At 41.9% G+C, this 26,702-nt stretch overlaps 1 protein-coding gene across 1 annotated transcript in view; it reads left to right on the plus strand.

Annotated features, from left to right (window-relative positions):
• The window catches only part of cntn5 (contactin 5), a 121,469-nt gene that overhangs the window by 19,970 nt on the left and 74,797 nt on the right, over positions 1-26,702 (plus strand). The window contains exon 2 of the mRNA XM_030743985.1: positions 15,613-15,730. Within this exon, the coding sequence (XP_030599845.1) occupies positions 15,676-15,730 (55 nt within the window). The 5' untranslated portion in view covers positions 15,613-15,675. The remainder of the gene's footprint in view (positions 1-15,612; positions 15,731-26,702) is intronic.

Consider the following 26,702-nt stretch of genomic DNA (forward strand, 5'->3'; position numbering starts at 1 on the left):
TGCAGAATTTCAGCTTTAATCCAAAGGGTTTAACAAAAGTGTCCATAAACTGTTCAGGAATTACAGCTCCCATTTTCAGAGGCTCAAAAGTAAACGGACAGCTGTTTGAAAAGCCATTTTATGGCAGGTGAGACCTGTTCCCTCATTATTCCATGAAAAATTAAGCAGGTGGAAGATGCTGATGGAGTTGACTGAACTTGGTAGTTGTTCACTGGAACTCTGAATATGAGGTGCAAAGAAATGCTGATGCACATGAAGGAGGCCACCACTCCACTGAAAAACTCAACTGAACCATCAGAGAGCAGAAACTTTGAGTGTCCAAATCAACAATCTGCTGCATTCCTAAAAAGAAGGAACGCACTGATCATCTCAGTAATATCAACACGTCTGAAAGACCTCAGGAAACAGCTAAAGTGGATGATCTGTCCTTGTAACTTTGTCAAAGTCTACGATCTAGATATGCCTTCGTGAACTTAAAAACAAGGTTTAGAGCAAGATGCAAATTATTATTTGCACTCAGAAACAGGAAGATGAAATTAGACTTTGTCACAAAGCATCTCAAAGAGCTGCAGAACTGATCAGGTTACATTAAAGGAATAATGACCCAAAGCTTAATGCCAAAGTGACCCAAGATTTTCTCAAAGCAAAGAAATCAGATATTCTTCAATGGGCAAATCAGCCACCTGATCTCAACCCAACAGAGCAGCTTTTCAGTTACTGAAGACCAAACTGAAGGCAGGAGGACCCAGCAGAGCAGGAAGGAGGCAGGAAGGAGGCAGGAAGGAGGCAGGAAGGAGGCAGGAAGCAGCAGGTGGCGATATCCAAGGTCTAAACTTCACTGACTGCAAAGGACTTTCATCCAAGGAGTAAAATGATTATTTTTACATTTATATAATAAAACATCAGGTTTATATATTTGTATTATATTTATATGATAAATATTTATATTTTAAATTGCCTGTGTCCAGTTACTTTTAAACCTCTGAAAATGTTGGGCAGTTAATAAAAATAGAGGTAATTCCTAAATAGTTTATTCAGTAAATTTGTATTGAATTAAAGTGGTAGAATATGTGGATTCTACCACTTTGAGATATATTAATGTTAGCCTCATCTGCCCCCAGAGTATACACAATAGCTCATAGATAATTTACCCTGGTCTGGATCTCTGTTTCTGTTTACAATGAGTTGGACCCGCCCCTTTCAGGAAGAGGTCTGTGAGTAACAGCGAGCGGCAGCCAATAGAAACAGCGCGGCTCGCTGAGTCGACCACTCAGACCTGAATGTGGACTCTGACTGATCGCTTTACTTTTTAATGCAGCCAAATTCTCAGCTTGTTGTTTTTATCATATGTGAATGTATTTTTTTTTCAGTGTCGTGTGTGTTAAAATCCAGATTTTAGCCGTGCAGAACAGCAGCTCGGCTAATAGCTTGAGTATGTGAGCGTCCGCCCCCCCCCTGTGGTTAATGGACTGTGTTAAAGTCCATATTTCATTCTGTTCACAGGAACAGAAACATATTTATATGAGAACAGGTTTATTGTGAATTCAGCTGTGTTAAGGAGAGCGAGGAGGAGAGGAGCAAGCAGATATAAATGGCTAACAGAGAGCACATGAACAGAGAAACACACACACCTTCATCTCTATTGGTTATAAATCGGTCATTAACGTTTCCATGAGTCACGTTTGTCCCTCTGATTTTTGTCACACCTGTGAGCATCAAAGCCAACAGTTGGCCACATCTGCACCATTGGTAGCCGTTATTTTTCTCTCTTTGAAGCTACAACGGGAAATATTCAAATTAAAGTTTATGCTTAAGTCGCACAAACTAACAAATGAGACGACAAACCAGTCAAGCTGATCTCATAGTGCTAAAAAAAAGGATTTTAATGATATACAGCAGGGCCTTTGAAGCTGAAAGTCTGCAGGTCAGTCACATATTGATTGTCTGATTTTTAAAGTCCGCCTTCTCGTTGTCGTCGTCTCATCGTCCAAATGCTTGCATGTATACACATAACTGTATGCTGGATGGCAAAATCAGTTTCTTTCTTGCGCTGTAAGACTCGGAACATAATGTCATCAGCTGACCTTTCTGCAGCTAATCCGGTGAGACTGAAGTAATGAATGATGGTGATTGTATTTTTGCATATTGTATCAGAATGAGTTTAATTTTAGTGCAGCTCTGTGATTCAGGAAACGTGTCCCAGGGAAGTCACCATAGGTGCTGTTTTCATGATGTCAGGATTAGTGTCATCACTGCAGCAGCTCCAGGATTTAACTGTAGATGACATCATTGTTACAATCTGACTGTCTGCTCTTCAGTGAACATGAGAGTGGTCAGATTTACTCATTGATATTATTGACCAGAACTGGCTAATCACATGTGTCGTGGTATCAGCATGTATTTTGTTGGGCTTCATAGCTTTGATCGTAAAAAAGAGATAAGTTGAAGTTTTGGAGGGCGACAGTGACTCATCAGCAGAAGATGTCATTGCTAAGGATTGGATACTGTATATAGAAAAGATTAAAAAATCTGCTAAAGTTAGCAACAGTAAGATGAGCTCAAACCAGTGACGTGCAGTCAGGGGAGGCAGGTGAGGCACGGCCTCACCTGTCATCGTGGAAATATAAAATTAAAAAATAAATTAAATGGTTATATTCATTCAGTGATTTGTATTTTAAAGTTCTTTTCCATTTAACTACACCATTTTTAGATTAGTTTTTTTCAAAATCGTTGAATTTTCGCATTTGCCGGTCAAATACTAAGAGACGAACGGTGAGGCACCAGCCCGGCGAGCCGCACCACGGATTGCGCAATCCGTGGTGCGGCTCAGTATAGTCATTGCCAATGACTACTAACTGTGCTGGCATGCTATGCAGTGAGACCGGATTACTTTCCCTTTGCATGTGGCTATTAAAATGTTCTAACACTTTTACTATATGAACTAAATTTCCATATTTTAGCTGGTGTATATAATGCACAGTTTTTTTTTTTTGTTTTTTCATTAACAACTGTATGTGTGTGTAATGCATTCTTGTGTTGAGCGATCATGAAACTGCTGCGAAGAGACACTAGGTGAGGCACGCAGTTCTCGTGCCTCATGGTAGGGGGCGCTGGTGATCCCAGGGACTCTACGACTCCTCGGTGGCAAGCTACCATAAACAGTTAGCAAGGCCAGTTAGTTTTTCCTGTTGCTTGGCCTTATGTTCAACATGGAAGATTACATAACTCAACTGAAAGAATTTTCTAAACTGGACTTTCAATCGAAGCAGAAGATAATAATTAAAGGAAGACCAACACCGGAGCTAAAAGGTTTGCTTCAGACTATGTTAATGTTAAACAAACAACTGTTGCCAATCAAATGGTGAATAAGCTATATGTTTGTAAATCTGATGTGATGACGTCAGTGCCTCACCAGTCACGACCCTCACCGCACGTCACTGGCTCAAACATAGTAGTTTATGCTGTAAGTGAGACAGATGTCAGGTGGACAAGGTGACCTAGTATCTATTTAAAAAATGTAAGAAAAAAAAAAGAAAAAAAATCCCAGAATGAAAAAATACTGCTCAAAAAATTAAATGGAAATTAAAAGGGCAACAATGACACAACCCCCAAACAGGCGGGGGTCACTGACATTTTCCCTCCTCAACCTATCTGACTATTTTCACTAGTTCTGCATTTGGCTAGGGTCAGTGTCACTGCTGGCAGCATGAGGCCATACCTGGACCCTACAGAGGCTGCACAGGTAGGACTGCTGCTTTGTGCAGGAGGAACAGGATGAGCACTGCAGAGCTGCAAAATGACCTCCAGCAGCCGCTGGTGTGACTGTCTCTGACCAAACAATCAGAAACAGACTTCATGTCCTGACATCCTTCGATGGGCCCTGTAGTCACTGCCCGGCACCATGGAGCCTGACTGGCATGTGGCACAGCAATGGCAGAACTGGAATTTTCACAGATGAGAGCAGGTCCACCCTGAGCACATGTGACAGACCTGAAAGGGTCTGGAGAAGCTGCCTGTAACATCGTTCAGCATGACCAGTTTGATGGTGGGTCAGTGATGGTGTAGAGAGGCATATCCATGGAGGGACAAACAGACCTCTGCAGGCTAGGCAACGGCACCCTGACTGCCATCATCAGGATGAAATCCTTGGACCTGTCAGACCCTACACTGCTGCAGTGGGTCCTGGGTTCCTCCCGGCTCATGTGGTGAGAGTATGCAGGTACTTCCTGGAGGATGAAGAAATTGATTGCAATTCCTGCAACATTGTTTTTTACTTTGATTTTGAGGGTGTGTTTGAATGAAGCCCTCTGTAGGTTGATAATTTTCATTTCCATCAAACGATGTGGCATCCTTTCATTCCCAACATATTACCCAGTCCGTATCAGTATAAATATCCAGCATTGTTTTTTCCCAGTGAGCTCTGATGTTTTCAAAGTGTTCCTTTAATTTCTTGAGCAGCGTACTTACCAAGTGAAAGGTTACTCTAAAAGTTGAACATTTAGCTACAGCCTTGGTTACCTTAGAGACACGTATCCTTTCAACTAAACAGTTGCAGTTCAAGTACAAACCCCAGGGACCAGCCAAGAGCACAGCAAAAACTTAACATAAGCACCTCAACAGCATTGAGAAGAGCTCAAGCTGTTGACCGATCCACCGAACTCCAAACACCCTGCAGTGCCCAAAGAATCAGCTGCCAACACGCCCTTTGAAGACACCGCAGGATGCCCCAAAGGGTCCCGTTTCCATGCCCTGACTGATCAGAGGTGTTATTGCCGGATATGGGGCACTTGCACAGTATCAGGCAGGTGGTTTTAATGTTGTAGCTAATTTTTGTATATCCCTAAAATACTGTTAGTGATTAGTAGAGTTTTAACACGTCTGTTGTTATACGATTGCATACATACTGTCAAGAATATGGGCTCAAACATAGAGAGGTTAAAGCTCGGCATAGCAAAGCACCACATTCACACTGCAAATTTGCACATTTTATTTTTTAACTCCATAGTTTTTGCTCTAAATTGCTGTATGTAATTATCAAGTTTAACAGGTTTTACACATTTTTTCTCTCTTCATTAGTAGAAAAGGTTTTGTTCTTCACGCACAGAAAGGTTAGAATAGGCATGTGCAGACACACAGTTTAATGTTGAATGAGTCACACTCATGGTACTGCTTAGTGTACAGCACGAGGCAGCTGCAGGAAAATGTCTTTCGATTTTGCAATAATAATTTAGTGCATGTTCTATAGTGATGCTTTGCATCAGAGTAGGACTTCTAGGACCCAGTGCAGTTGTGAGTGGTGTGTGTTTTAATAGCTGTGGGCAGGGATGTTGGGGTGCTCTGGCTGCAATGAAACAACAATGCATATAGTTGACATGGAGATTGTGAGATGTGTTATGGGTACAATGAAGGAGTCTGTTGGCCACTGTTGGAGCAACAGCTGCAGGAAAGGAGACTCTGAGACTGCAGAATACAGACAACACACACAGCCAAGATTCAATTTGTCAGGAAAGGATTTTTATATGCAAACCATAAGAAATAACAATCATGCCAAGAGTCTAGAGAGCTGGTCAAAAGGAACAAAAACATGGAGGGAAAACTACCAGCTTCATCTGAACATGCCCTTAAACAGGGACTCTGTCCAGTCTCACCTGAGAACAAGAGGAAAGAGATAAGAAGACGAGCGGGGAGGGAGAGGAGAAGAAAAGAGAGGCACAAAGGGGCATGTAATAGCCACAATGTAGGCAACAGAGGTAAAACACTGAAACACACAACAGAGCAGAATATGTAAATGTGCAGCTGACAGGAGGCGCTCTGAAACAACACGAACGTGACACGGCTCGCAGGTTCTTCACAGATTGATTCCTTTTGTTGCTTTTGCCACCTGCTTCACCCTTGATAGCTTTATGCATGCTACTTACCTCACCCTGAGGTTCGATGTTATTTCTAAGAAGACGTCTCATTGAAACGAGCATAGGGGCAGGAAGTTGATCAACTGAGGGGGTGGACAGTGGGACAAATAAAACACTGGCTGCCTCAAAGCAAAAAAGAAGAAGCCTGCTGTAGTTTTAATAGTGTTGCTGCTCGATAGTTTTCTAGCATATAGGAATTTTGTTCTACTGCACAGAATGTGTAGGCCCATAGGCACAAATGCAGGCAAAGTGCCTTGCTCAAGGGCACATTCAGCGGTATGATCTGCAATGTATTTGCTTTTTTTTTTTTTTTTTTTTAATATTCCAATCTAGGCACCAAAAATATAAAGTCCAATCAAAAGTTCACTTCTCCAGCATTCATCAGTATCCCCTCTTGCACCTGGTCCAGATTTTTAGGTGTTTTTAAGTCTTTGCTTTGGCTTTAACGTTTCCGAATGGCTTGTCTTGGTCAAAGGAGTGAAACTGTAGCAAGATTAATCCCAGTATTATCATGTGTTAACTTCACCCCCCTGCCCTGGGATTAAAACCCCCCGAGTGTGTAACAAGACCTGTTTTAAAGAGCTTAGTATTTGTCTTGTCTGAAATACAAGAATCTCTCCAAGCAGTGTTTTCTGTTATATTTATCTGCACACACAAATTGACCAATCTAAATTTAAAGTAGATCCTTTAGCTGAATAGTTTTGCTACTGAAACATATCTAAAAATGTCCTGCTCGGTATGAAATGCCAGCTAAACATAAATTCTGAGGCCTAAACACATCTCATTTAAAAAATGTGTTTATAATGCAAAGCTACAGACATAGATAAGTGTTTACAGTAAGCATATAAGCCATATAGAGTAGAGAGGAAGATGGGACAATCCTGTAAGAGTTGTTAGTGTGTGTGCATGTTTATGGATTTGTTTCTGTCCCATAGTCCCACTGTATATTACCAGAAGGGGAGCCAGGAGACATATGGAAAATAGATCAATGAATGAATGAATAAATAAATAAATAATAAATAAATAAAGTGAAAATGAGCTATTACTGAGTTTGATTTTAGTGCCTTTTCTGAGTTGCTGCAGACCTCTGATAGGAGGAAGCTGACCAGAGGGTTTCACCCCTATGAAACTGCAGCAAGACGGGGGGGCTGTGTCTAGGGAGTGACAGACAGTAACAGTTGTTATTAATGTAATATAAAAACATAAAAGAAATGAAATGCTGGGACTAGCTAGGGAAATACACCTAATCTAGCATGTATGTGAGTGTCGTGATTGTCAGTTTGATGATAATGTCTAATAACATTAAGCTGGTTCCACAGAAGAGGCGCCTGAAAGCTGAAGGCTCTGCCTCCCATTCTACTCTTAAGTATCCTAGGAACCACAAGTAAGCCAGCAGTCTGAGAGCGAAGTGCTCTGTTGGGGTGATATGGGACTATGAGGTCATTAATATAAAATGGGGCCTGATTATTCAAGACCTTGTATATGAGGAGAAGGATTTTAAATTCTATTCTAGATTTAACAGGGAGCCAATGAAGAGAAGCCAATATGGGAGAAATATGCTCTCTCTTTCTAGTCCCTGTCAGTACTCTAGCTGCAGCATTTTGGATCAGCTGAAGGCTTTTCAGGGAGCTTTTAGGACAGCCTGATAATAATGAATTACAATAGTCCAGCCTAGAAGTAATAAATGCATGAATTAGCTTTTCAGCATCACTCTGAGAAAGGATGTTTCTAATTTTAGAAATATTGAGCAGTCCTACATATTTGTTTAATATGTGCATTGAAGGACAAATCCTGGTCAAAAATGACTCAGAGATTGGCCTCCAATAACACTGTGAGCAAAGTAATGCATTCCAGAGGAAGTGTCTGGTTAAACACCATGTTTCTAAGATTTGTAGGGCTGAGTACAATAACCTAAATGTAATAACCTTAATTTAGAAACAGGAAATTAGAGGTCATCCAGGCCTTTATGTCTTTAAGGCATTCCTGCAGTTTAACTAATTGATGTGTGTCATCTGGCTTCATGGATAGATAAAAGTGGATATTGTCTGCATAACAATGTATGAAAATGTATGTTATTCCTTCTGATAATACTGCCTAAGGGAAGCATGTACAATGTAAATGGTGCAGTAACTATGTCATGTTCTGCTCTCTGTAATAAAATGGTGGTCAACAGTATTGAACACTGCACTGAGGTCTAACAGGACAGTTTCTATGCCATATGTCAGAACAAGATCCAGAGTGTGATTAAAGTGGTCGGTGGGCTCATTTACAATTTGAATGAAGCCAGTTGAGTGTAATAAAAGATTAAATGCTGTCATTTTCAGCATCTACGTGGATTTAAAAATCACCGACTGTAATTATATTATTTGAACTGAGCACTAAATCTGATAAAAGGTCTGAGAAATCAAATAGAAACTCTGAGTAAGGGCCAGGTGGACGATAAACAGATTTTGCAATATTTCAGTGTGGACAAGACTAAGAGTCAGGCTTTCAAAAGAGTTAAAACTCTGTCTGGGTTTTTGATAAGCTGGAGTGGAAGTTGCTGCTACTCCTCCTCCTCAGCCTGTGCCTCAAAGATTCTGACAGTTTTTATGACTCAGGGGTGCTGATTAATTTAAACTAACATATTCATGCTGCGGTAACCCGGTCTCTGTAGGGCAGAATAAATCAATATATTGATCAATTATTAAATAATTTATTAACTGGGACCTAGAAGACAGACCAAATACTTAAGAATCCACATTTAATAGTTGTTGTTTTTTTATTCTTTGGTGCAGTTATATTCTTTCTTTGCAAATTTTTATGCTTAAGGTAATTCCATTAGCATTAAATTGAACCCATTCCCTGGCACATAATGGGCACATTACCAGTCTGAAAGCACTCTCAACTCCCACTTGCTGCTTGCTGCTGCTGCTGCGTCAAAGATGATTTGCATGACAGGATTGTCCTAGCCGTCCTTCCACCTGTAACAGGTGCGCCTTCTCCTCACAAAGCAAATGTTTACCGCCAGTGAAGACTAACTGAATGATCAGTGATGTTATGCAGTACAAATAAATGAATGCTACATTTCAAAAGACACAGCACTCAGACAGTAGCAACTTGTCAATCACAAATACCCTGCTTTAGCTTATATTTTATTCTAGACAAGATCATAATTCATAATATGACCATAATGCTGTACTGTACACTGAAACCAGTGAATGACTTTTATTCTTGAGCCATTTTTAAATGTTTGCTTCCAAGGAGTCAGACGTTCTTGTAATTTTTTAAAGTGGTCTGGAATGATAGTTCTCCAGGCTCTCTAAAGGTCACTTAAAGTTTTTCTGTTTTACATTTTCTGATTTTTCACTCATTTTCAGTCCAAACCTCGTACCTGACGCTTTTCACAGGAGTGTTTTTTGTTTAAGCCACTTAACACTGACCTTTGAATTGTTCAAGCATAAAAATGCACCTAACTCAATTGATGAACCACTATTATGTCTACACATAAGAGACAACTCAACAAAGAAACAAATTTAAATTGTATCTTTTGGCACTTTGTTACTAGCAGCCTGTCACAAGAATACATCATTTCTTTGCACTTGTTTAAATTCTTTAGTTGAATATATTAAAAAATGCCAAAAAAACACAGTTTGGCCGGCATAAAATATAATTTTTTGCACGAACAAGATGATTCTCAGAGAGCTGAAAACTTGACATTTCTCAGCATGGTGTGCAGTGTATCCTAATATTTGAGGAAATTGGACAAATAGAGGTGTGCCTAAAAAACATCAACAGCAGATGAACAGTGTCTCAAAGTCTTGTTCTTCGGAAATAAGACAAAGATCCAACAAACTCCTGACACAGGACCTGAGATACATCTGTCCCTAAAGTTGATCCGTCTACTGTTCACTGAAGCCTCATCAGAAATGTTCTCAGTGGAAGGGTGGCTGTCAGGAAGCCATTCTTAAGCAGGGAGAAAAGGCTGAGGTATTCCAAACTACACAGGAAATGGCGCTGAAAATCAGTGGAACAGGTCTTTGGAAATTTTTGGTTCAAATCGTTGTCAGTACAGAGGAGGCCGGGAAAGAGGTGCAACAGTGAGTGTCTGCAGCCATCTGAAAAACAGTGCCGGTTCTGTCCTGGTTTGGGGCTAAATTTCAGCACAGAAAAGTACCATCAGATTTTGATCCACTGTGTAACAGCATCGGGAACGTGTCGGTTCACCTTTGATTTCATTTTTCAACATGACAGTGATCCCAAACACACTGTCAATGCAGTAAACGCACACCTGGATAGAAAAACACACAATGGAACACTATCAGCTATGAATTGAGCCTTTCCAGAACCCAGACCTCAGCATTATTGAAGAAGTGTGGGATCTTCTTGACACAGAACAAAAGGCAAAGAAAAGCTTCAGAATGTCCTTCAGGAAGCTCATAAAGGTGCTCATATCAAATATTGATTTTCAAGCTCATTGGAATTTTTGCCATATACTGCATTCTGCATTTCTATTTATGTTTGTACATTTTTCAATAAATTGCTGCTCATATTTCCCATTTTCCCAAAATATAAAGAAATGAAGGGTGATTCGAGACTTTTGCACAGTACTGTATGCAGTATATGGGCACCGCCAGGTGTTTATGTGACAGTATCCACAAATGAGTGCAGCAGAGATGAGCATCATAGAACGGTGAAGTGCCTTCACTCATCACCTCTTAAACATATTTTTAGCATGATTATAGTCAGATGTTTTCTGAGGAGCGGGCAGATGTTTGCTGTTGCCGGTGCTCCGAGTATTCCTGCTTGTGCTGTTGATACTTTCTACTGATGCAGGTGCTCCTGGAACTACTTTGTGTGTACCACTACTACCTCTGGCATTTCTATTTGTTTTTTTTTTAGTTTCACAAAACAGCAAACACCATGTTTTTATCTCTTTTTTTTACTCGATGTGTTGACAAAATCTGAGAGTAAGATGAAAAGTTACACATTGCACCTTTTGCAGAAGTACTGGGAAATATGTCTGCTTGTATATATTTGTGTTAAATTCTGCCTGTGTGTATTTGTATGTGTTCCTGTCAGTAACAAGTGTACTGTTACCTTTCCTGATGCACGAGATGTGCGCTAATCGGAGCTGGTGACACGGTGAGGCGAGGGAGCGTGAAAATGATCCTTACAGTCAGAATCTGGACACGTGTGGTAGTACATTTGGTTTCTTTTTGTTGTGCTAATACCTTTAATAAAAAATGCAAAGGTTAGATCCAAGACATCATTGTTTTCAAGCTTGAATTGAGACACGGCTGAGTTATTGAATAATCCATAACAAATTAATGAAAAAAAAATATGGCCAAAATGTTACTGCTGGCAAAGAATGCAATATATAAGTGTCACACTGCATTGTTATTGAATCATCATCATTCATTTACGAGGCTGTCAGAAGCATCTAAATGATGCGCGTGTCTTGCATTGTCTAAAATTACACAATATCCTGCAACAAGCAGTTAATGAGAATTTAGCTACCAGGGGAATGTTTCCAGGCGATGTTTGTGACTTGTGTTGTTCAGACTCAGCCTGACAAACCATGTCTGCACATATTTATTGGAACATGCTTTGTGAAAACACAAAGTAGAAGCATCACAATGAGAACCGTCAGTGGACATTGTTGTAACCTCTGCACTCATCTCATTAACACGCCTCTAGCTGAGCCGCGATCAGCCCCCCCGATGTATACAAATGAAACGTTGCAGGCTGCTGTGGTTGCTGAAGGTTATTACGCTCTTTTTGGAGACAACTCTGTCATATAGAAAACAACATATTTGTCTGTTAGTAAAATACAGACTCCGAGCATTCTGGCCACATTAAATCTTTGAGTAAAATTACAGGTATATGTGTATTGTGCTTTTTTTGGTGAGTGTAATTCCCTCCTAATTGAGCCCACTTTATCTGCTTATACAGGATCCACCGTGTGGGGTTTCCTCTGGTGGATCGAAGGCTTTCCTACATTCTTTTCCTCCCGTGTGAAGTTCACGGTTGGCTGGAACGTGAAAGCTGATTCAACAAATGACGTGTCTGCCAGAGTCCTGAGACGCTGAGCAGTCGGGTCGGCTGAACTTTAGGTTCTTTACTTGATACATACACAAGGGAGCCGTGGTCTCGTTACAAATATCTGACAGTAGTCAGAAAAATGATTGACACCCCGCCTCCTGTAAGTCACAGGTCACCAAAGAAGTGTAATTGTCACAGATTCGTTACAACTGTAACACTTTGTTTTGTAACTTGTGATTTAAACCATCTGTTCATTTTTGATCTTTACAGCAGTGAGTATTTGTTGATGCCTCCTTACTTCCTGTCCTCCCTTAAATTTTAACAAGCCATTTATATACACCTGACTTCCATCAGGAGCAAGAAACATTTTAGCGTATGTGCCACTTACTGAAGGATTAAACTTCAAACCACTCAGTGTGTTATCAGACTAATGCCTAATCAGTGTCTAAGCCTCGATAAACGCACTCTGCTGGAATTTAAAACTGTGACATTTATTTTTAAAAATGTGCTTCTCAGCTACTCATGCTCTTTAATTTCATACTCTGTGTTTGCCTCACAAAATATCTATTTTAGAAGTGTTTTAAAACAGGCCACGATGACAAAAGTAAAACCGGCCACAAGCTCTGCTCTACTAAATGACATTGAGGAGCAACGAACAAAAACCCTCACGAGTAATCTGATAAAAGATTTTAATGTGTAAACACAGTTTGCTGCTGCAGCTAAAGAAGCAGGAGAAAATGAACTTCCACTCAGCCACACTGAGATTTCCAGCCGGCGTCACACAGCAGAAGCTCTCCTACTGGAAGTGCATGTGTTTGAGAAAAAGCAGCCCAGTGTCTCTCATCAGCTTAAGTGTGCAGTGGACTGATGTGAATTTTACTCCTCAGTGACTCACATACCAGACGAGCTATAGCAGGAGGAGCCTTCAAAGGCGCTGCTCTTTCCCTGGTAGAATTCCTGCATTATATTGTAAGTAGTATTATTACTATAGTGTACCTGCCAGCACCTGCAAATGTAAGTGCTTATTCATATACGCAGTCAGAGAAACTTCGCCCGCTGCATCGCTGAGATGTGAAGTTTTCTTGAGGCTGCTGATGAAACGGAGAAGCGGCAGGAGAAAGAAATGGCCTCCTGGTTTCACCTGCGGGCTCATGTGGAAGCCGTTCGGTCCGACGCATCTCCAGGAGTTCGTGTGACAATGAGCTGACCCGTGTGTTCAGGAAGGAAGAGAGAGAGCTTCTTTTCCTCAAGTGCTTTTCTGTGTTTAAATGTATGCAGAAGCCTTCTGCATACATTCGTGTACTCTTACTCTACTTTATGATCTATTTTGACTCTCCCACATTCATGTGAGACACAAAGAAGGTCGCCGCGAGGTGAAGGAGGGCGAACACCTTTTCCAACAAGAAGAGAACTTTTCACCAGCCTGTGAAAACAGCTGTCTAGACAGCATACAATCAGCTATTTATTATTATTTTTACATAACCAAGCACAGAGAGTGAAGACTAAGGAATAGCAGCACATAGATTTATTCCTCATTTTGATTTATGAAATTTTTTCACCTGCAAAGAAAAGGCTTAAACTCTCAGAGGCTGATTACGTGCAGCGAGCAGCCTGCAGACAGTAAAAACAGCTTATATTACAAGTAAGAAAAATCTGTTTACCTCACCTCCTTCCTTCTATCTCTCTCTCTAAACAGCGGCCTGATTTCTACGTTGCTAATTACTGAACCCAGCGGTACTGCTGCTGCATTGTGCATTGCAGGGCAGCGAATGAGGTGAAGCAAAGACAAGGATGGATAAATAATGAATGTGACATAACTCCTGCTGGATCCGGACATGCTTCCCTCAACCCTCAGAGCTGTCTGTGCAGCTGTGTTAATGATCTAAATGACACAGACTTAAATAAAGATGAGAGACGCTGTCACTGAGATAAAAGTGGAAGAGAGGATTCAAATGAATGCACACTCCTGTCAGATAACTGGAGAAACACCACTTTTTTTTAATATAGAGATGATCGGCGCTGAACAAGAATAACACGGTCAGCTCTTCAATATGTGAGCCCACAAGAACAATATATCCTACAAGCACTGTAGAATCATCCATAAGTAAAGGTGCAGTGGATAGTTACAGCCCTTGAATATTAGTGTTTGCTATTGCGGTCATGTTTTATGCCTAACGTGTAACTTACAAAGCCAGTAGGAGAGAAGCTCCCTGTCACTGGCCATCGTTAGTAATCACATTTTATTTTCAGTTACCACTCTGCCTCCCAACAATTATTAAAAACAAAGTAACTGAGATTAAATGATTATTGTGCCACGTTCCATAAAGCAGGAAAGGTCTAGTTTTGGCCTGCAGTACGAAGCAGCGTTTGAATATTCACCCACTGAAGGTGAGCTTGGGCTTTGACCATCTTGAGGTAGGTCAGGTTTACTCTACTGATGATGTGTTTTGCAGTAGTAATAACGCTCAGTATGAGAGGAAGCGCTGGTTCAGACATTTAGTGGATGTGCTTGGCTGAGGAGGCAATGGTGCGAAGCTACCATCTGTGTATTATGACTTGATGCCTGTAAGTCATAATCCTGGCTAGATGAGATGATACCTTAGTGCCATGAAAATTTGGTGCAGAGAGCTGTTTGCGACACAGCGCTGGATGATGGTCATCCCTCTCCTGTCTTCATCACCTGTTTGAGAAGAAACCGGTGCTAAATCACTTGCAGACGGCTGTTCTTTTGTGTTGGCGTTTTAGTTCAATTATAATTAGATTTAAAGTTAAAGGAAGTGTACATTTTTTAAAAAACATTTTTAGATAAAATGCATTAATGACTATAGTAGCTAGTTGCTGTAGTTAAGCAGCCGTGTGTCAGCTTGCGTGCAGTTTGTGAGTTGGGGATGAAGGAACCTCCTTCAGAGCCTGTCCGGGAGGTTAAAATAAGTTTAGCTGGTCTTTGAATTTAGTGTTTAAGGTTCATGGACACGTACAGTAGTTTGCTGAAACAAAAATCGCAGTGCCTTCTCTCTCTGGTGTAATGAGGTAATTACAGTTTAAATTAATTACTGACATAAAGTGAGCGTGCAATATGCATAAAAATGTAGAGAAAAAATTTCCTTCATCTTGACCCTTAAACTCCACCCATCCTTGTTGTGTTTAAATGCTTTTGTGCGTTACTGCATGAAGTTAGGGGACATCAAGTGTCAAGTACATGTAGTACATGTACATGTAGTGCTTCATGCATAGTAGCTATAAAATAAAGATTTGGTTGCTATTCACACTGTGTAATTGGAGCATACATTTGTCACTTCAGCAGCCAAGTTGGTGTCAGTCACTATCTGATTACATGATGCATGTTGGATTTTTCTCAGTACAAGATGGACGGCAGTTCTGTGGTATAATGGGAATTTAATAGCTGTGATAGACTGCATGCAATTAGAGAGTGTCTGAAGAGCCCAGGATGGGATAGTCGTCTAGCCCGCTGTATAAATTTTGCATGAAATTATGGAGTGGGTGGAATCTTGCGATGTGCAACTCCCCTGAAGTTCGGTCCGCGTGGCGTGAACGTCCCCGTGATCATGTGACAAGAAAATTAATGCACGCTGTATTCGGTGAGATTTGGAACGGCGGCTGCGGCGTGATGGTGCATTCTTCCACCAGCTGATCTTTTCCCCTCCGTCTCTGTTTGCAGGCGCAGCTTTAATGAAGAAGCAGACCTGCTAACGTTCTCGCAGAAGGGACCTCTTCAACAAGTATGGGGTCACCATGGAAACCATTTCTCCTCCTGTCTGTCATCAGTGGCCTTTCAGGTAAGAAATTCAAAAGCTGGTGTTCAGAGAGCGGTAACTAAAAGACGTAGAGCATAATCTTCATAAGCACTGATATTACAAAAAAAAAATTATATAGTAATATCTACAATAATGACTTGGCAGTGGTAAAATTGCCACAGGAGTATGAGAGCAGATACTTTTCACACATCTTTGCAAAGATAAGTTTGCATTTAAATCTGAGAAGTTGCCAGGTTGGTTCAGGATTCCTACTCTTCTTGGTTTTTGCTTTCTAGTAATGATCTTTGGAGGGTGTCCGCGGGAGCGACTCATTACCGAGCTTCATACATTTCCACATATTTGAGAAAGAAAAGAATGAAAGTGAATTTAGGTGGCATGGATGCATATCCAGGTACCTTTTAAAGTATTCAGCCGGTACCCAGCTGTTAGCCATCTTCTTCTTGTGTCACATCTTTACTGGCGTGTTTAGCACTGAGTGCAAAATTTTAAGTTAGGGATCAAGTGTCTCCCCTGGTCAGTCTAGAGCATGGATTTGCCGCGCTAATGGATGCTGCCCTTTTAACAGTTCTTTGAACCCATCAGAGAAGGTCTGTGCACTCTGGGGCTCTCTCCGAACTTCCTTTATGGAAGTCAGAGAAGCTGCACTGACCTCGCTTGTCTGCCTGTTAAAACAAAATAATAAACGGAAACAACCGTTTCTTATATTTTAACCACGTCTCTTGGGGTTGTGAATAAATTGTGGATATTTTTTAAGAGAGAAACATCAGATCTGTATTTTTTAAAGTTAGGTATAATCCTTTAAAACTGTTGGATGTTGTAACCCTGCAAACAAACAGGAACATTTTTATTTTTAGGTGTAGAGAAAATTATTTAGCTTAGAGGGAAGAGTAGCAGTTTGCATGTTTACTGTCAGATACACATTTCTCTCTTCAGCTATTTTTTTATTTCATGGTTCTAATAGATACAGCCACTGCTGAAGTGCTCATCCTTTTTATAAAACAATCATCAGATAACTTTTCCTAATTTAATATTGTGTGTTGTTGTCCCACATTTGGGCCGCTCAGGTATATTAACGGCCAATTTAGCAACAAATTCACCAAAGGGCTAACGCCATCCCACTTCCTCGTGTTCCCGCTGACGGGCCGGCCGGCCAAGCTGCTGCTGTGATGGTCCTTGATATCATTCAGCTGCCTCCCCAGAGAGCCTTTCATGCTGCGGTCAGACGCACTCCCACTCCACTGTCTTGGACTGATTATATGTCTCAGTTAATGATTTCTCACAGAGTACTTGGCAATTTAAGTATTTGCATTGGAAGACTAAATATAATTATGTGGGAAAAAACTTGAATTATTATTCAATAAAAAAATAATTAGACATTAAAATTACTTTCTCAAAAACTGTCACACAGGAAAAAATGTTTCTATAGCTTCAATTTTGGTCCACGTGCATTTTTATTGATATTCTACCTAACACGGCTGAGTTGTAATAGATGGAATGACAGTTAGGCTGCAATGCTCCATAAAATCTTTTCCACCATTTGAAAACTTTCCCATCCCAACAAGTACACAAGAAAACCAAAGTTTGTGCTCCCAAACTTCTCCAGCTGGTATTAGCAGGGAAGCTTCCTAACAAGCCTCCAGTGTGAATGTGAGCTTGAACCACATCAGCAGACAAGCCTGAGCTTTTATTTTCAAAAGCACTGTAAGGTTTGATGTAGTCTAATCACGGGCATTTTGAACTGCTGTCTGCAAACTGTAATCATTGCTTCCCCGAGGATTTTGTAAAAGCGATGCATGGAGTGCGTGGGAATGTGTGAGTGAGATGGTAAAGCTACTGGCTGCTATCAACTGACAATTTTGATTTCATTTTTAATCAAACTGCTTTTCATCATAAATTGCCTAATTCGCATGTTTTAAATGTAATAATTGGAACTTTTAGATTACATAAAAACCTTTGACAACAATGGTCTCAGTGGAGCTTTCTGATAAACGAAAGCATAAATGATTAAATGAACTGTTTATCAAAGCTAAAACATTGTCATATTCTGTAGCATCCGGATTATTGACCATTATTGGCCGTACTGAGCCTCCATCGCAAAGCATGATGGAACCAAATTACAGTCAGGTCCTCAATTAACAGAAGACACTTTCATTAAGCTTTATTCTTTATACCTCGTTACTGTGCCTTTCAGGTGATAATTATATTATAAGTTCACAAGAAACTGCAAAATTACTACAAAGTGCGGTGACTTTGTTTTTTGAAAGCTTTTCAGACCAACATGAAATGCTTCGCGTGTCGTGGGTGTCTCTTTGCTTTTTAGGACCTGGGCTGCTACAGAAGATGCTGTCTTTGCAAACTTGAATAGAGAAATAGAATCAACAGACTCTGATGTGGTATAGTTCTGATTCCTAAATCAAAACTATACCACATGCATTATTGATGTGTGTATGAAGTTGGTCAGATGGTGTGAAACAGAATTTATAGGTTAATTTAAATTCATAAACATGGGACATCTGAATCATATTGGCAACCTTACCTGTGCCTGCTGCTTCACACCCAGCTGCCAACCATTCCAGTGTGAGCTGGAGACCACCACCTGCTGAAACCAACAGGACCACCATCATCCGCAAAAAAGCAGAGGCCACCGAGGCCGAAGCCTTCCACCACTTGGCTGCACCCTGCAACATGCGGAGCCTTCAGGAACTCAGGGCAAAGTTGTTTAACTACAGTGCAGACGTACAGACAGCAAGCCGAGGGGTTTCAAGGATACCCGCCCCAGTCCACAGCCCACAGCCCCTCTCCAGGGGACTGGTTCTAGAGCCCAGGCTGTGCATGGAGGTGAACCCGACTATCTAGCTGGTACCTCTCACCTCACGCGCTAGCTCATATTCCTTCCTCACCAAAGTGGTGACATTCCACGTCCCCTTAGCCAGCCTCGATAGCTGGGGATCGGTCTGCCAGGGCCTCCGCCCTTGGCCACTGCCTGACACACTGCACCCAAACCCCGACAGCACCCCTGTGGGTGTTGGGCCTACAGGAGGGCGGGCCTATGTTTTCCCTTTGAGCTTCTCATGGCTGGGCAACACAGGCTAATGCCGGGCCACCAGACACTCCTTCAAGCTCCCTCCCCAGGCTTGGCTCTAGGGTGGGGCCCCGGCAACACTATCCCAGGCAGGCGTAAACTGTTCCCTTGATCTTTCTCTAATAAGGGTCGTCTGAATTGCTCTTTGTCTGGCTAGACCTACTGGGGGACAAAAGCCCCCAGACAACAGCCCCTGGGATCACCGGGACACATAAATGCCTCCACCAATGATAAGATGGTGATTTGTGGAGGGGATATATATGCTGCGAGTATGTGTATGTATGTTATATAGCTACAGTATAAACTTTAACCTCTGTACTATTAAGTAACGGTAACTTGGATTGACTTGGATGTTTCTGAGTGAGCTGACCATTGCATTAGATATGAAGCTGCTGTGGAAAACAGAGTTTTCTGTTTGTTCCTTTTTTCTGTTTGTCAAGACTTCAACTAGTTTATCAAGTTTACTAACAGGGACTTAGTGGCTTGTGCAGTTAATTTGTTTCAGTTGAGTCAATTCTGTCCATTGATTTTTGATCTCAGGATCTGGTTCCTTGGTTCCTCGGGTGTGTATATTTGACAGAATTTGCTCGGCTTGCTCATTATGGGTATCTCAGCCCAGCGCTATTACAATGGCTTCTGCTGCTTTGGAAAATAATTGCCTCTCAGAAAAAGAACACAAGGCTGTTTCTTATGGAGTTTTACAAAGGGATGGATTTTCTATCTTAACACAACAAAAACATCATATTTTCACATAAACTCTTGTGAACAACCAACTCAAATATTTTGAAAGATATTCTTGCTTCAAGTAATAATAGTAATAAAGTATTCAACTTAGTATTTTTGTACTACAGAGAAGGAAATACAAGGAATTGCATCAGTTCTCCTGCACTGATGACCACAGTGTTCACTGAACCTATTTATGCAACTCAAGTGAAAATTGGATGCTGGAAATGTACAAATTCCATTTATGCAGTTTTAGTCTGTTTCATTTTTTCTTTTCTTTTTTATTAGTCTGTTTCATTCTTGTGATTTAGTTGAATGAAAATACCAAGAAATTTATCGTCATTCCCTAAAAATATCTATAAATCAGGCATCTACTATACTATTCTCCCATATTGGCTTCTCTTCATTGGCTCCCTGTTAAATCCAGAATAGAATTTAAAATCCTTCTCCTTATATACAAGGTCTTGAATAATAAGGCCCCATCTTATCTTAATCTCTGTCTCTCCCCCCCTCAGCAGATGACCCCCCCCCTCAGCAGATGACCCCCCCCTCCCTGAGCCTGGTTCTGCTGGAGGTTTCTTCCTGTTAAAAGGGAGTTTTTCCTTCCCACTGTCACCAAGTGCTGCTCATAGGGGGTCATTTGATTGCTGGGTTTTCTCTGTAATTATTGTAGAGTCTTTACCTACTATATAAAGCCCCTTTGCAGCGACTGTTTGTCGTGATTTGGCGCTTTATAAATAAAATTGAACTAACTGTCAGCGCTGTCCTCAAACAAATAGTTTTGGTCGTAATGATGTTGAAGTTGAATTTTACACATGTGGACTCTGTTCACTTTATACAACACTTTAACTAATGTTGGATCGAGTAGTAGTTTTCCACTTTAGTCAGAACAGCACTGAGTATGCTTTTAGCACTCACAGCTATCAGAGATATGTCACATTTTAGGAAGAGTGCCACACTTCAAACTGGTTTTCAATATTATCAGCAGCAGGAGCCACGAGCAGCTGTTCCCACGGGTGTGATGCCGTCTTTGTCTATTATAATACTTTTGACACAATGGTTTGTATAATGGATTTTTGACCTACTGTTCTCTACAAGAACAGAAAATGCTCAGTTTGAAGACCGTAGTTGCTCCACTCTATTTTACTTTCCCCTGTGCCTCTCTCCATTGTCCGGCCCTTTTATTCTGTGGATATTTAAATCACATAGAAGGGAGAGGGCACTAACAAAGTGGGTTGGGCAGGCGTGATGTCTGAGGCTATTTTTTTTTCTCCACCTCAGTCCACCGCTGATTGAAATGTAATATTTCTTGGGGTGTTAAGTGTGGAATGGTAATTCAGCTTTCCCTTAGTTAACTCAGAGGTATCTCAATATGAAAAGTGGGTTGCAGGGAATATAGATGTGTAGTGCTGTATAAGTGATGCATGAAGTAATTTTCACCAAGGGCAAAAGAGTCAAATGACAGAAATATGGCTGTGTATGGGAAAACGAATGAGTATTTGCATGCAGTACACAGAGCCGGACCATGCAGTGAATATAGATTGCTGTAATTGTATACCTTGAAAAATAAACTTTCAGATTTGGGACTTTGGTAAAATGTGACACTCCTATTCAATAACAGGTTAACTGTATCTTCCACTATCCCAGCGTTCCAGTAACCCAAATGGCACAGTCAGTTAATCATAAGCAATAAGCAGTCATCACAATCCTGCACATTTAAGCTGTAATGAATAAATGTGGACGCCACAGTCCTGAGACTCTGTAAAGATTATGGTTCTTTGAGTTTTGTATTTTAGCTTTAGTCTATAATTGTGGTTACCTTTGTGTTCTGCTTACATCTCGATTACTGGTTTGTGTGGTGTAGCCTCCACAGTGTCCTTTTGTTTCTCGTTAAGTCCTCGTTTCTCTCCCGTTTGGTGCTTCCTGTTTTAGAATAGAATAGAATAGAATAGAATGCCTTTATTGTCATTATACAGGATGTACAATGAGATTGGAGGGCCACTCCTGTTCAGTGCCATGTAACAGAAAATCAAACTCTCTAAAATAAAAATATTATGAAAATATTATAATCTAGTATGATCAATATAATCAAGAGATATACAGAAATAAACAATGTGTAAAATATACAAAAAATAGCATGTATAAAAATATATACATACATTGGTGCATCTGTACATTGTAAGAAAAGTAATATGTGTATACATATAATAATGAAGATGATGAATATTGCACTTGGTGAATGAATATTGCACTAGTGAATGAATACTGGATATTACACAATATAGGAATGTCAGATATTGTTCAGTATGAATAATATAATATTGCACAGTTACGGTGGGTGAGTGTGTGAGTTCAGGGTGGTGATTGCTCTGGCGAAGAAACTGTTCTTGAGTCTCTTTGTTCTGGCTTTGATGCACCTGTAGCGCCTGCCAGAGGGCAGCAGGTCAAACAGGTCAAAGCCAGGGTGTGAGCTGTCCTTGATGATGTTCCTGGCTCTGCTGATGCAGCGGGAGGTGTAGATGTCCATCAGGGAGGGGAGAGGGCAGCCAACGATTCTTTGTGCTGTCTTGACTACCCTCTGAAGCCTGACCCTGTCTGCCTCAGTGCAGCTGCCGTACCATACTGTGATACAGTACGTCAGCAGGCTCTCAATGGATGAGCGGTAGAAGGTCAGCAGCAGGTTTGAGTCCAAGTTGTTCTTCCTGAGGACCCTCAGGAAGTGAAGTCGCTGCTGAGCCTTCTTGATAACAGCTGTGATGTTATCTGACCAAGAGAGATCAGCAGAGATGAGGACACCAAGAAACCTGAAGGTGTGGACCCTCTCCACATGCTCGCCGTTGATGTAGAGGGGAGCTGGGTCAGTCCTGTTCTTCCTGAAGTCGATGATGATCTCTTTGGTTTTCATGGTGTTCAGTACCAGGTTGTTCTCTGAACACCAGGCTGTCAACTTCAAGACCTCCTCTCTGTAAGCTGCCTCATCTCCCTTCGAGATGAGTCCGACCACTGTGGTGTCGTCAGCAAATTTGACGATGAGGTTGTTATTGTGGGCCGGACTGCAGTCATGGGTGTAGAGGCAGTACAGGAGGGGGCTCAGCACACAGCCCTGTGGGGAGCCAGTGCTCAGTGTGCGGGTGGAGGAGAGATGGGGGCCAAGTCTCACAGTCTGGGGCCGGTTGGTTAAGAAGTCCTTGATCCAGGAACATGTGAGAGGGGGGAGGCCCAGGGTGTGCAGTTTGGTGGTGAGAATGTCCGGGATGATTGTGTTGAACGCTGAGCTGTAATCCACAAAGAGCATGCGAGCGTAGCTCTGCTGCTGCTCCAAGTGGCTCAACACAGAGTGGAGAGCTACAGCGATGGCGTCCTCTGTGGATCTGTTTGCTCGATATGCAAACTGATGGGTGTCGAAAGTGGGGGGCAGGTGGTCTTTGATGTGCTGGAGAACCAGCCTCTCAAAGCACTTCATGATTACCGGTGTGAGGGCCACAGGGCGGTAATCATTTAGGCTGGTGACAGATGACCTTTTGGGCACGGGGATGATTGTGGCTGTTTTTAGGCAGGGGGGGATGACTGCTTGGGCCAGGGAGCGGTTGAAAATCCTGGTGAGAATCAGGGTGAGCTGGTGGGCACACGCTCTGATCACCTTGCCAGGTACTCCGTCTGGTCCGGCAGCCTTCCTGGGGTTCACTGCCAGGAGCACGCGCCGTCCCTCATGCTCCTGGACAGTGAGTGGGGTGCAGCCTGGTGGGGGGGGCAGGACTGGAGCAGATGGGTGGTCCTGAGGCATCTCAAAGCGAGCAAAGAAACAGTTAAGTTCCTCTGCTAGTGACACACTCAGGTCTCCTGCAGTCACATCACAGCCTCTGAAGTTTGTGATGTTCTGAATGCCCTGCCACACCTCCCGTGTGTTAGTGCTGGACAGATGGGACTCTATTCTCCTCCTGTAGTCCGTTTTGGCTTTTTTAATTCCTCTTTTCAGGTCAGCTCGAGCAGCGCTGTACAGAGCTCTGTCGCCTGACCTGAAGGCAGCATCACGGGTTTTGAGGAGTGAACGGACCTGGCTGTTCATCCAGGGTTTCTGGTTAGGGAAAACCCGGATGTTTTTACTGACAGTCACATTTCCGATACAGAACTTAATGTAGTCCAGTACCGTCCCTGTGAATGTTTCTAGGTCCTCGTGTTCGAATAAGTCCCAGTCTGTGTATGCAAAGCAGTCCTGTAGGTCGGAGAGTGCGTTTTCAGGCCAGGTTGTAATGGTTTTTACAGTAGGCCTGGCTCTCCGTCTGAGGGGGGTGTATGCTGGGGTGAGCAGCAGGGAAAGGTGGTCGGACTGGCCGAGGTGGGGGAGGGGTTTGGCTCTGTAAGCGTGCTTAATGTTGGATTAAACATGGTCAAGAGTGTTCTCCCCTCTTGTGGAACATTTGACGTGTTGGTGGAATTTCGGGAGTACAGTCTTTAAGTTGGCCTTGTTAAAGTCTCCCGCGATAATAAGAACACCGTCGGGGTGGAGCCGCTGCTGTTCGTTAATGGCGTTCAGCAGGAGAGAGAGCGCCATGCTAACGTTAGCATCGGGAGCTATATACACAGCTGTGACGATCACTACTGTTAGCTCTCTGGGTAGAAAAAAGGGCCGACATCTTACAGACATGTACTCGAGGTCTGGGGAACAATGTTTGTCTATGATTGTTCCGTTGTTACACCAGTCCTCATGCACGTAAATACAGAGACCCCCTCCCCTGCTCTTACCGGAGTCCTTGGTCCGATCTCCGCGTAGCAGAGTGCGGCCTGCTAGCTGCACGCTAGCATCGGGAATGTGGGGGTTTAGCCAGGTCTCGGTGATAATCATTACACAGCAGTCACGAACATAGCGATTTATTTTGGTACTCCTTTGTCTCTTGTGTGTTTAGTTGTATTTCCACCTTTTCTCGTTACCTAGATTCGGTTCAGCTCTGCCTCGTTTCCCCACGCTGCATTCACTTCCTCTAATATTTCCCTCTTGTGTTTATATAACAGTGTCTTCCCGGCGTGAACGTTGTTATTGGGATTTTGGGCTTTTTCACCAGTTTAAATAAAGTTTTCGGTTTATTCTGTTGTCTTAAGAGTCTACATTTGGCTCCTCATCCTGCAAATCCGTGACAGTGGGGTCTATCTTTGGTCCAACCATAAAGAAAACATATATAACCTCTGACTTTATTTATTTATTTTGTAGGATTATGATGTATCTCCAATATGAATTTTATGTTGAAAAACATGAATGCAAGTAAAAGCAGCATGCTGGATTTACTCCCACACTTTCCATCAGGAGGTATGACACATTAATGCCATAAATCATACACCACCACTGCAGTTTCATTGTTACTGTGGCAAGGTTGAAGCAACTCATGCAATCCCCATCATACACCAAGGATCATGAGGAAAGACTGGATTTTAGTAAGTAGTCCACTGTGATATGAGGTGAAGTGAGGTTGCATATGATGTATGGATTGTTCCATCTGTAATGATATTCCACTGAATAAATGGTCTCAAGCATAATCAGCTTCAGTCAATATAATCTTCCTGTGAAGGTCTTCATTAATCTTACAAGCTATGGCTAATCATGCCCATCTACTCGAGCACCCACGAATGTCTCACCTACTTGCTGTATGTTATTCTAATTAATTTTTCACACCGTAGCCCAGAGGCTGCAGACAGAGCCCCGCGAGACTCAGATGTTGTGTCCTGTGCAGTGTCAGCCCGACGACCTGATGCACGCAGATGAGTTTTCAGTGTTTCCCCGTGTTTGTTTTTCCAGGTCTCACCTCTGTTAACTTGAAACGTGTCATCCTCCTTTAGCCTCACCTTCACCTCCGTTGTTGTTTTGTTTGCATGTTAAGTCCCTTGTCTCAGAGCCATGCGCGTGTCCCTTGTTGGCATGCTGCATAATAATTTAGAGTAGCCTATTATAGAAAGGTGATCTACATTAAAGTAAACTCCCAGTCTAATAGTCTGAAACACGAAATAAAGACAAGGTAACAGGAATGTTTGGCTTTTTGTTCTTTGTCCAAGTATAAAGTGGCTGTTGCCTGCTTTGTTGATGTTATCATGAAGGCGGCGTTGAGACCTGAAACGATCACCGATGGCGTTGCTCTGGAGCTCCCTGAAATACAGCAGGTGCAGGCCTTTCAGCAACAATGAGTGTGTCTGATTTTTCTCCCGCTGAGCGATAGAGATCAGCAGGATCTGCAAGGGTCATTGCTTTTATCAGATGAAGGTGACAGCTGACAGCAGCAAGTGCCTGTCGCCTTCAGCAGTCAAACAAATAAAAAAAAGTTTTTTTTATTTGTTTGACTGCTGTATTTGTCTGGATTTAGGAATGACCTTTTATGAGCTTTTATAACCTTGTATGTATGTATGCTTTAACTGACTCAACATCCTTTTTAACCTTGTTTTAATCCATGATTTAATTCAGACATTCAGCTTTATTTACATAGCTGTCTATGACAACAGCTGTCTGAAGGCACTTTATTATATTTATTATATAATAAAGTGTTTAATTGCCAGTGTTTAATTTTGGATAATGTATCCAAATCATGAACCAGGCAGTTAAAATTAAGTACTTTGACTGTAACTTTAGTAGCAGCATTATGACCTGTGGTTTTAGGCTGCCTTTCTCTACATTGTAGCTCTAGACTAGCAGTTCTCTGGGTAAAAATGCCTTGTTGATGAGGTCAGAGGAGATGGCCAGACTGCTTCAAGCTGATAGGAATGCAACAGTGAAAACCACACTGGGTGCCACTCAGCTAAGAACAGAAAACTGAGGCTACAATTCATTCAGGCTGACCAAAATTTGACAATCCAAGATTGGTAAAATGTTTCCTGGTCTGATGAGTCTCAATTTCTGGACGGTAGGCTCTGAATGTGGCATAACAGCAGTTCAGGCTGGTGATGGTGGTGTAGTAGGGGATATTTTCTTGGGCTCTTTAGTGCCAACTGAGCATCATTTAAATGGCACAGTCTGTCCGAGTATTGTTGCTGACCATGTCCATCTCTTAACAACCACAATGTGCCCATCTTCTGATGGCTGCTGCCTGCAGGATAATGTGCCATGTCTCAAAGCTCAGATAATCTCAAACTGGTTTCGTGAACATGACAATGAGTTCACTGCACTCAAGCAGCCTCCACAGTCACCAGAGCTCAGTACAAAAGCACCGA

The sequence above is a fragment of the Archocentrus centrarchus genome, chromosome 13 (genome assembly GCF_007364275.1).
Source record: "Archocentrus centrarchus isolate MPI-CPG fArcCen1 chromosome 13, fArcCen1, whole genome shotgun sequence".
NCBI lineage: Eukaryota > Metazoa > Chordata > Actinopteri > Cichliformes > Cichlidae > Archocentrus > Archocentrus centrarchus.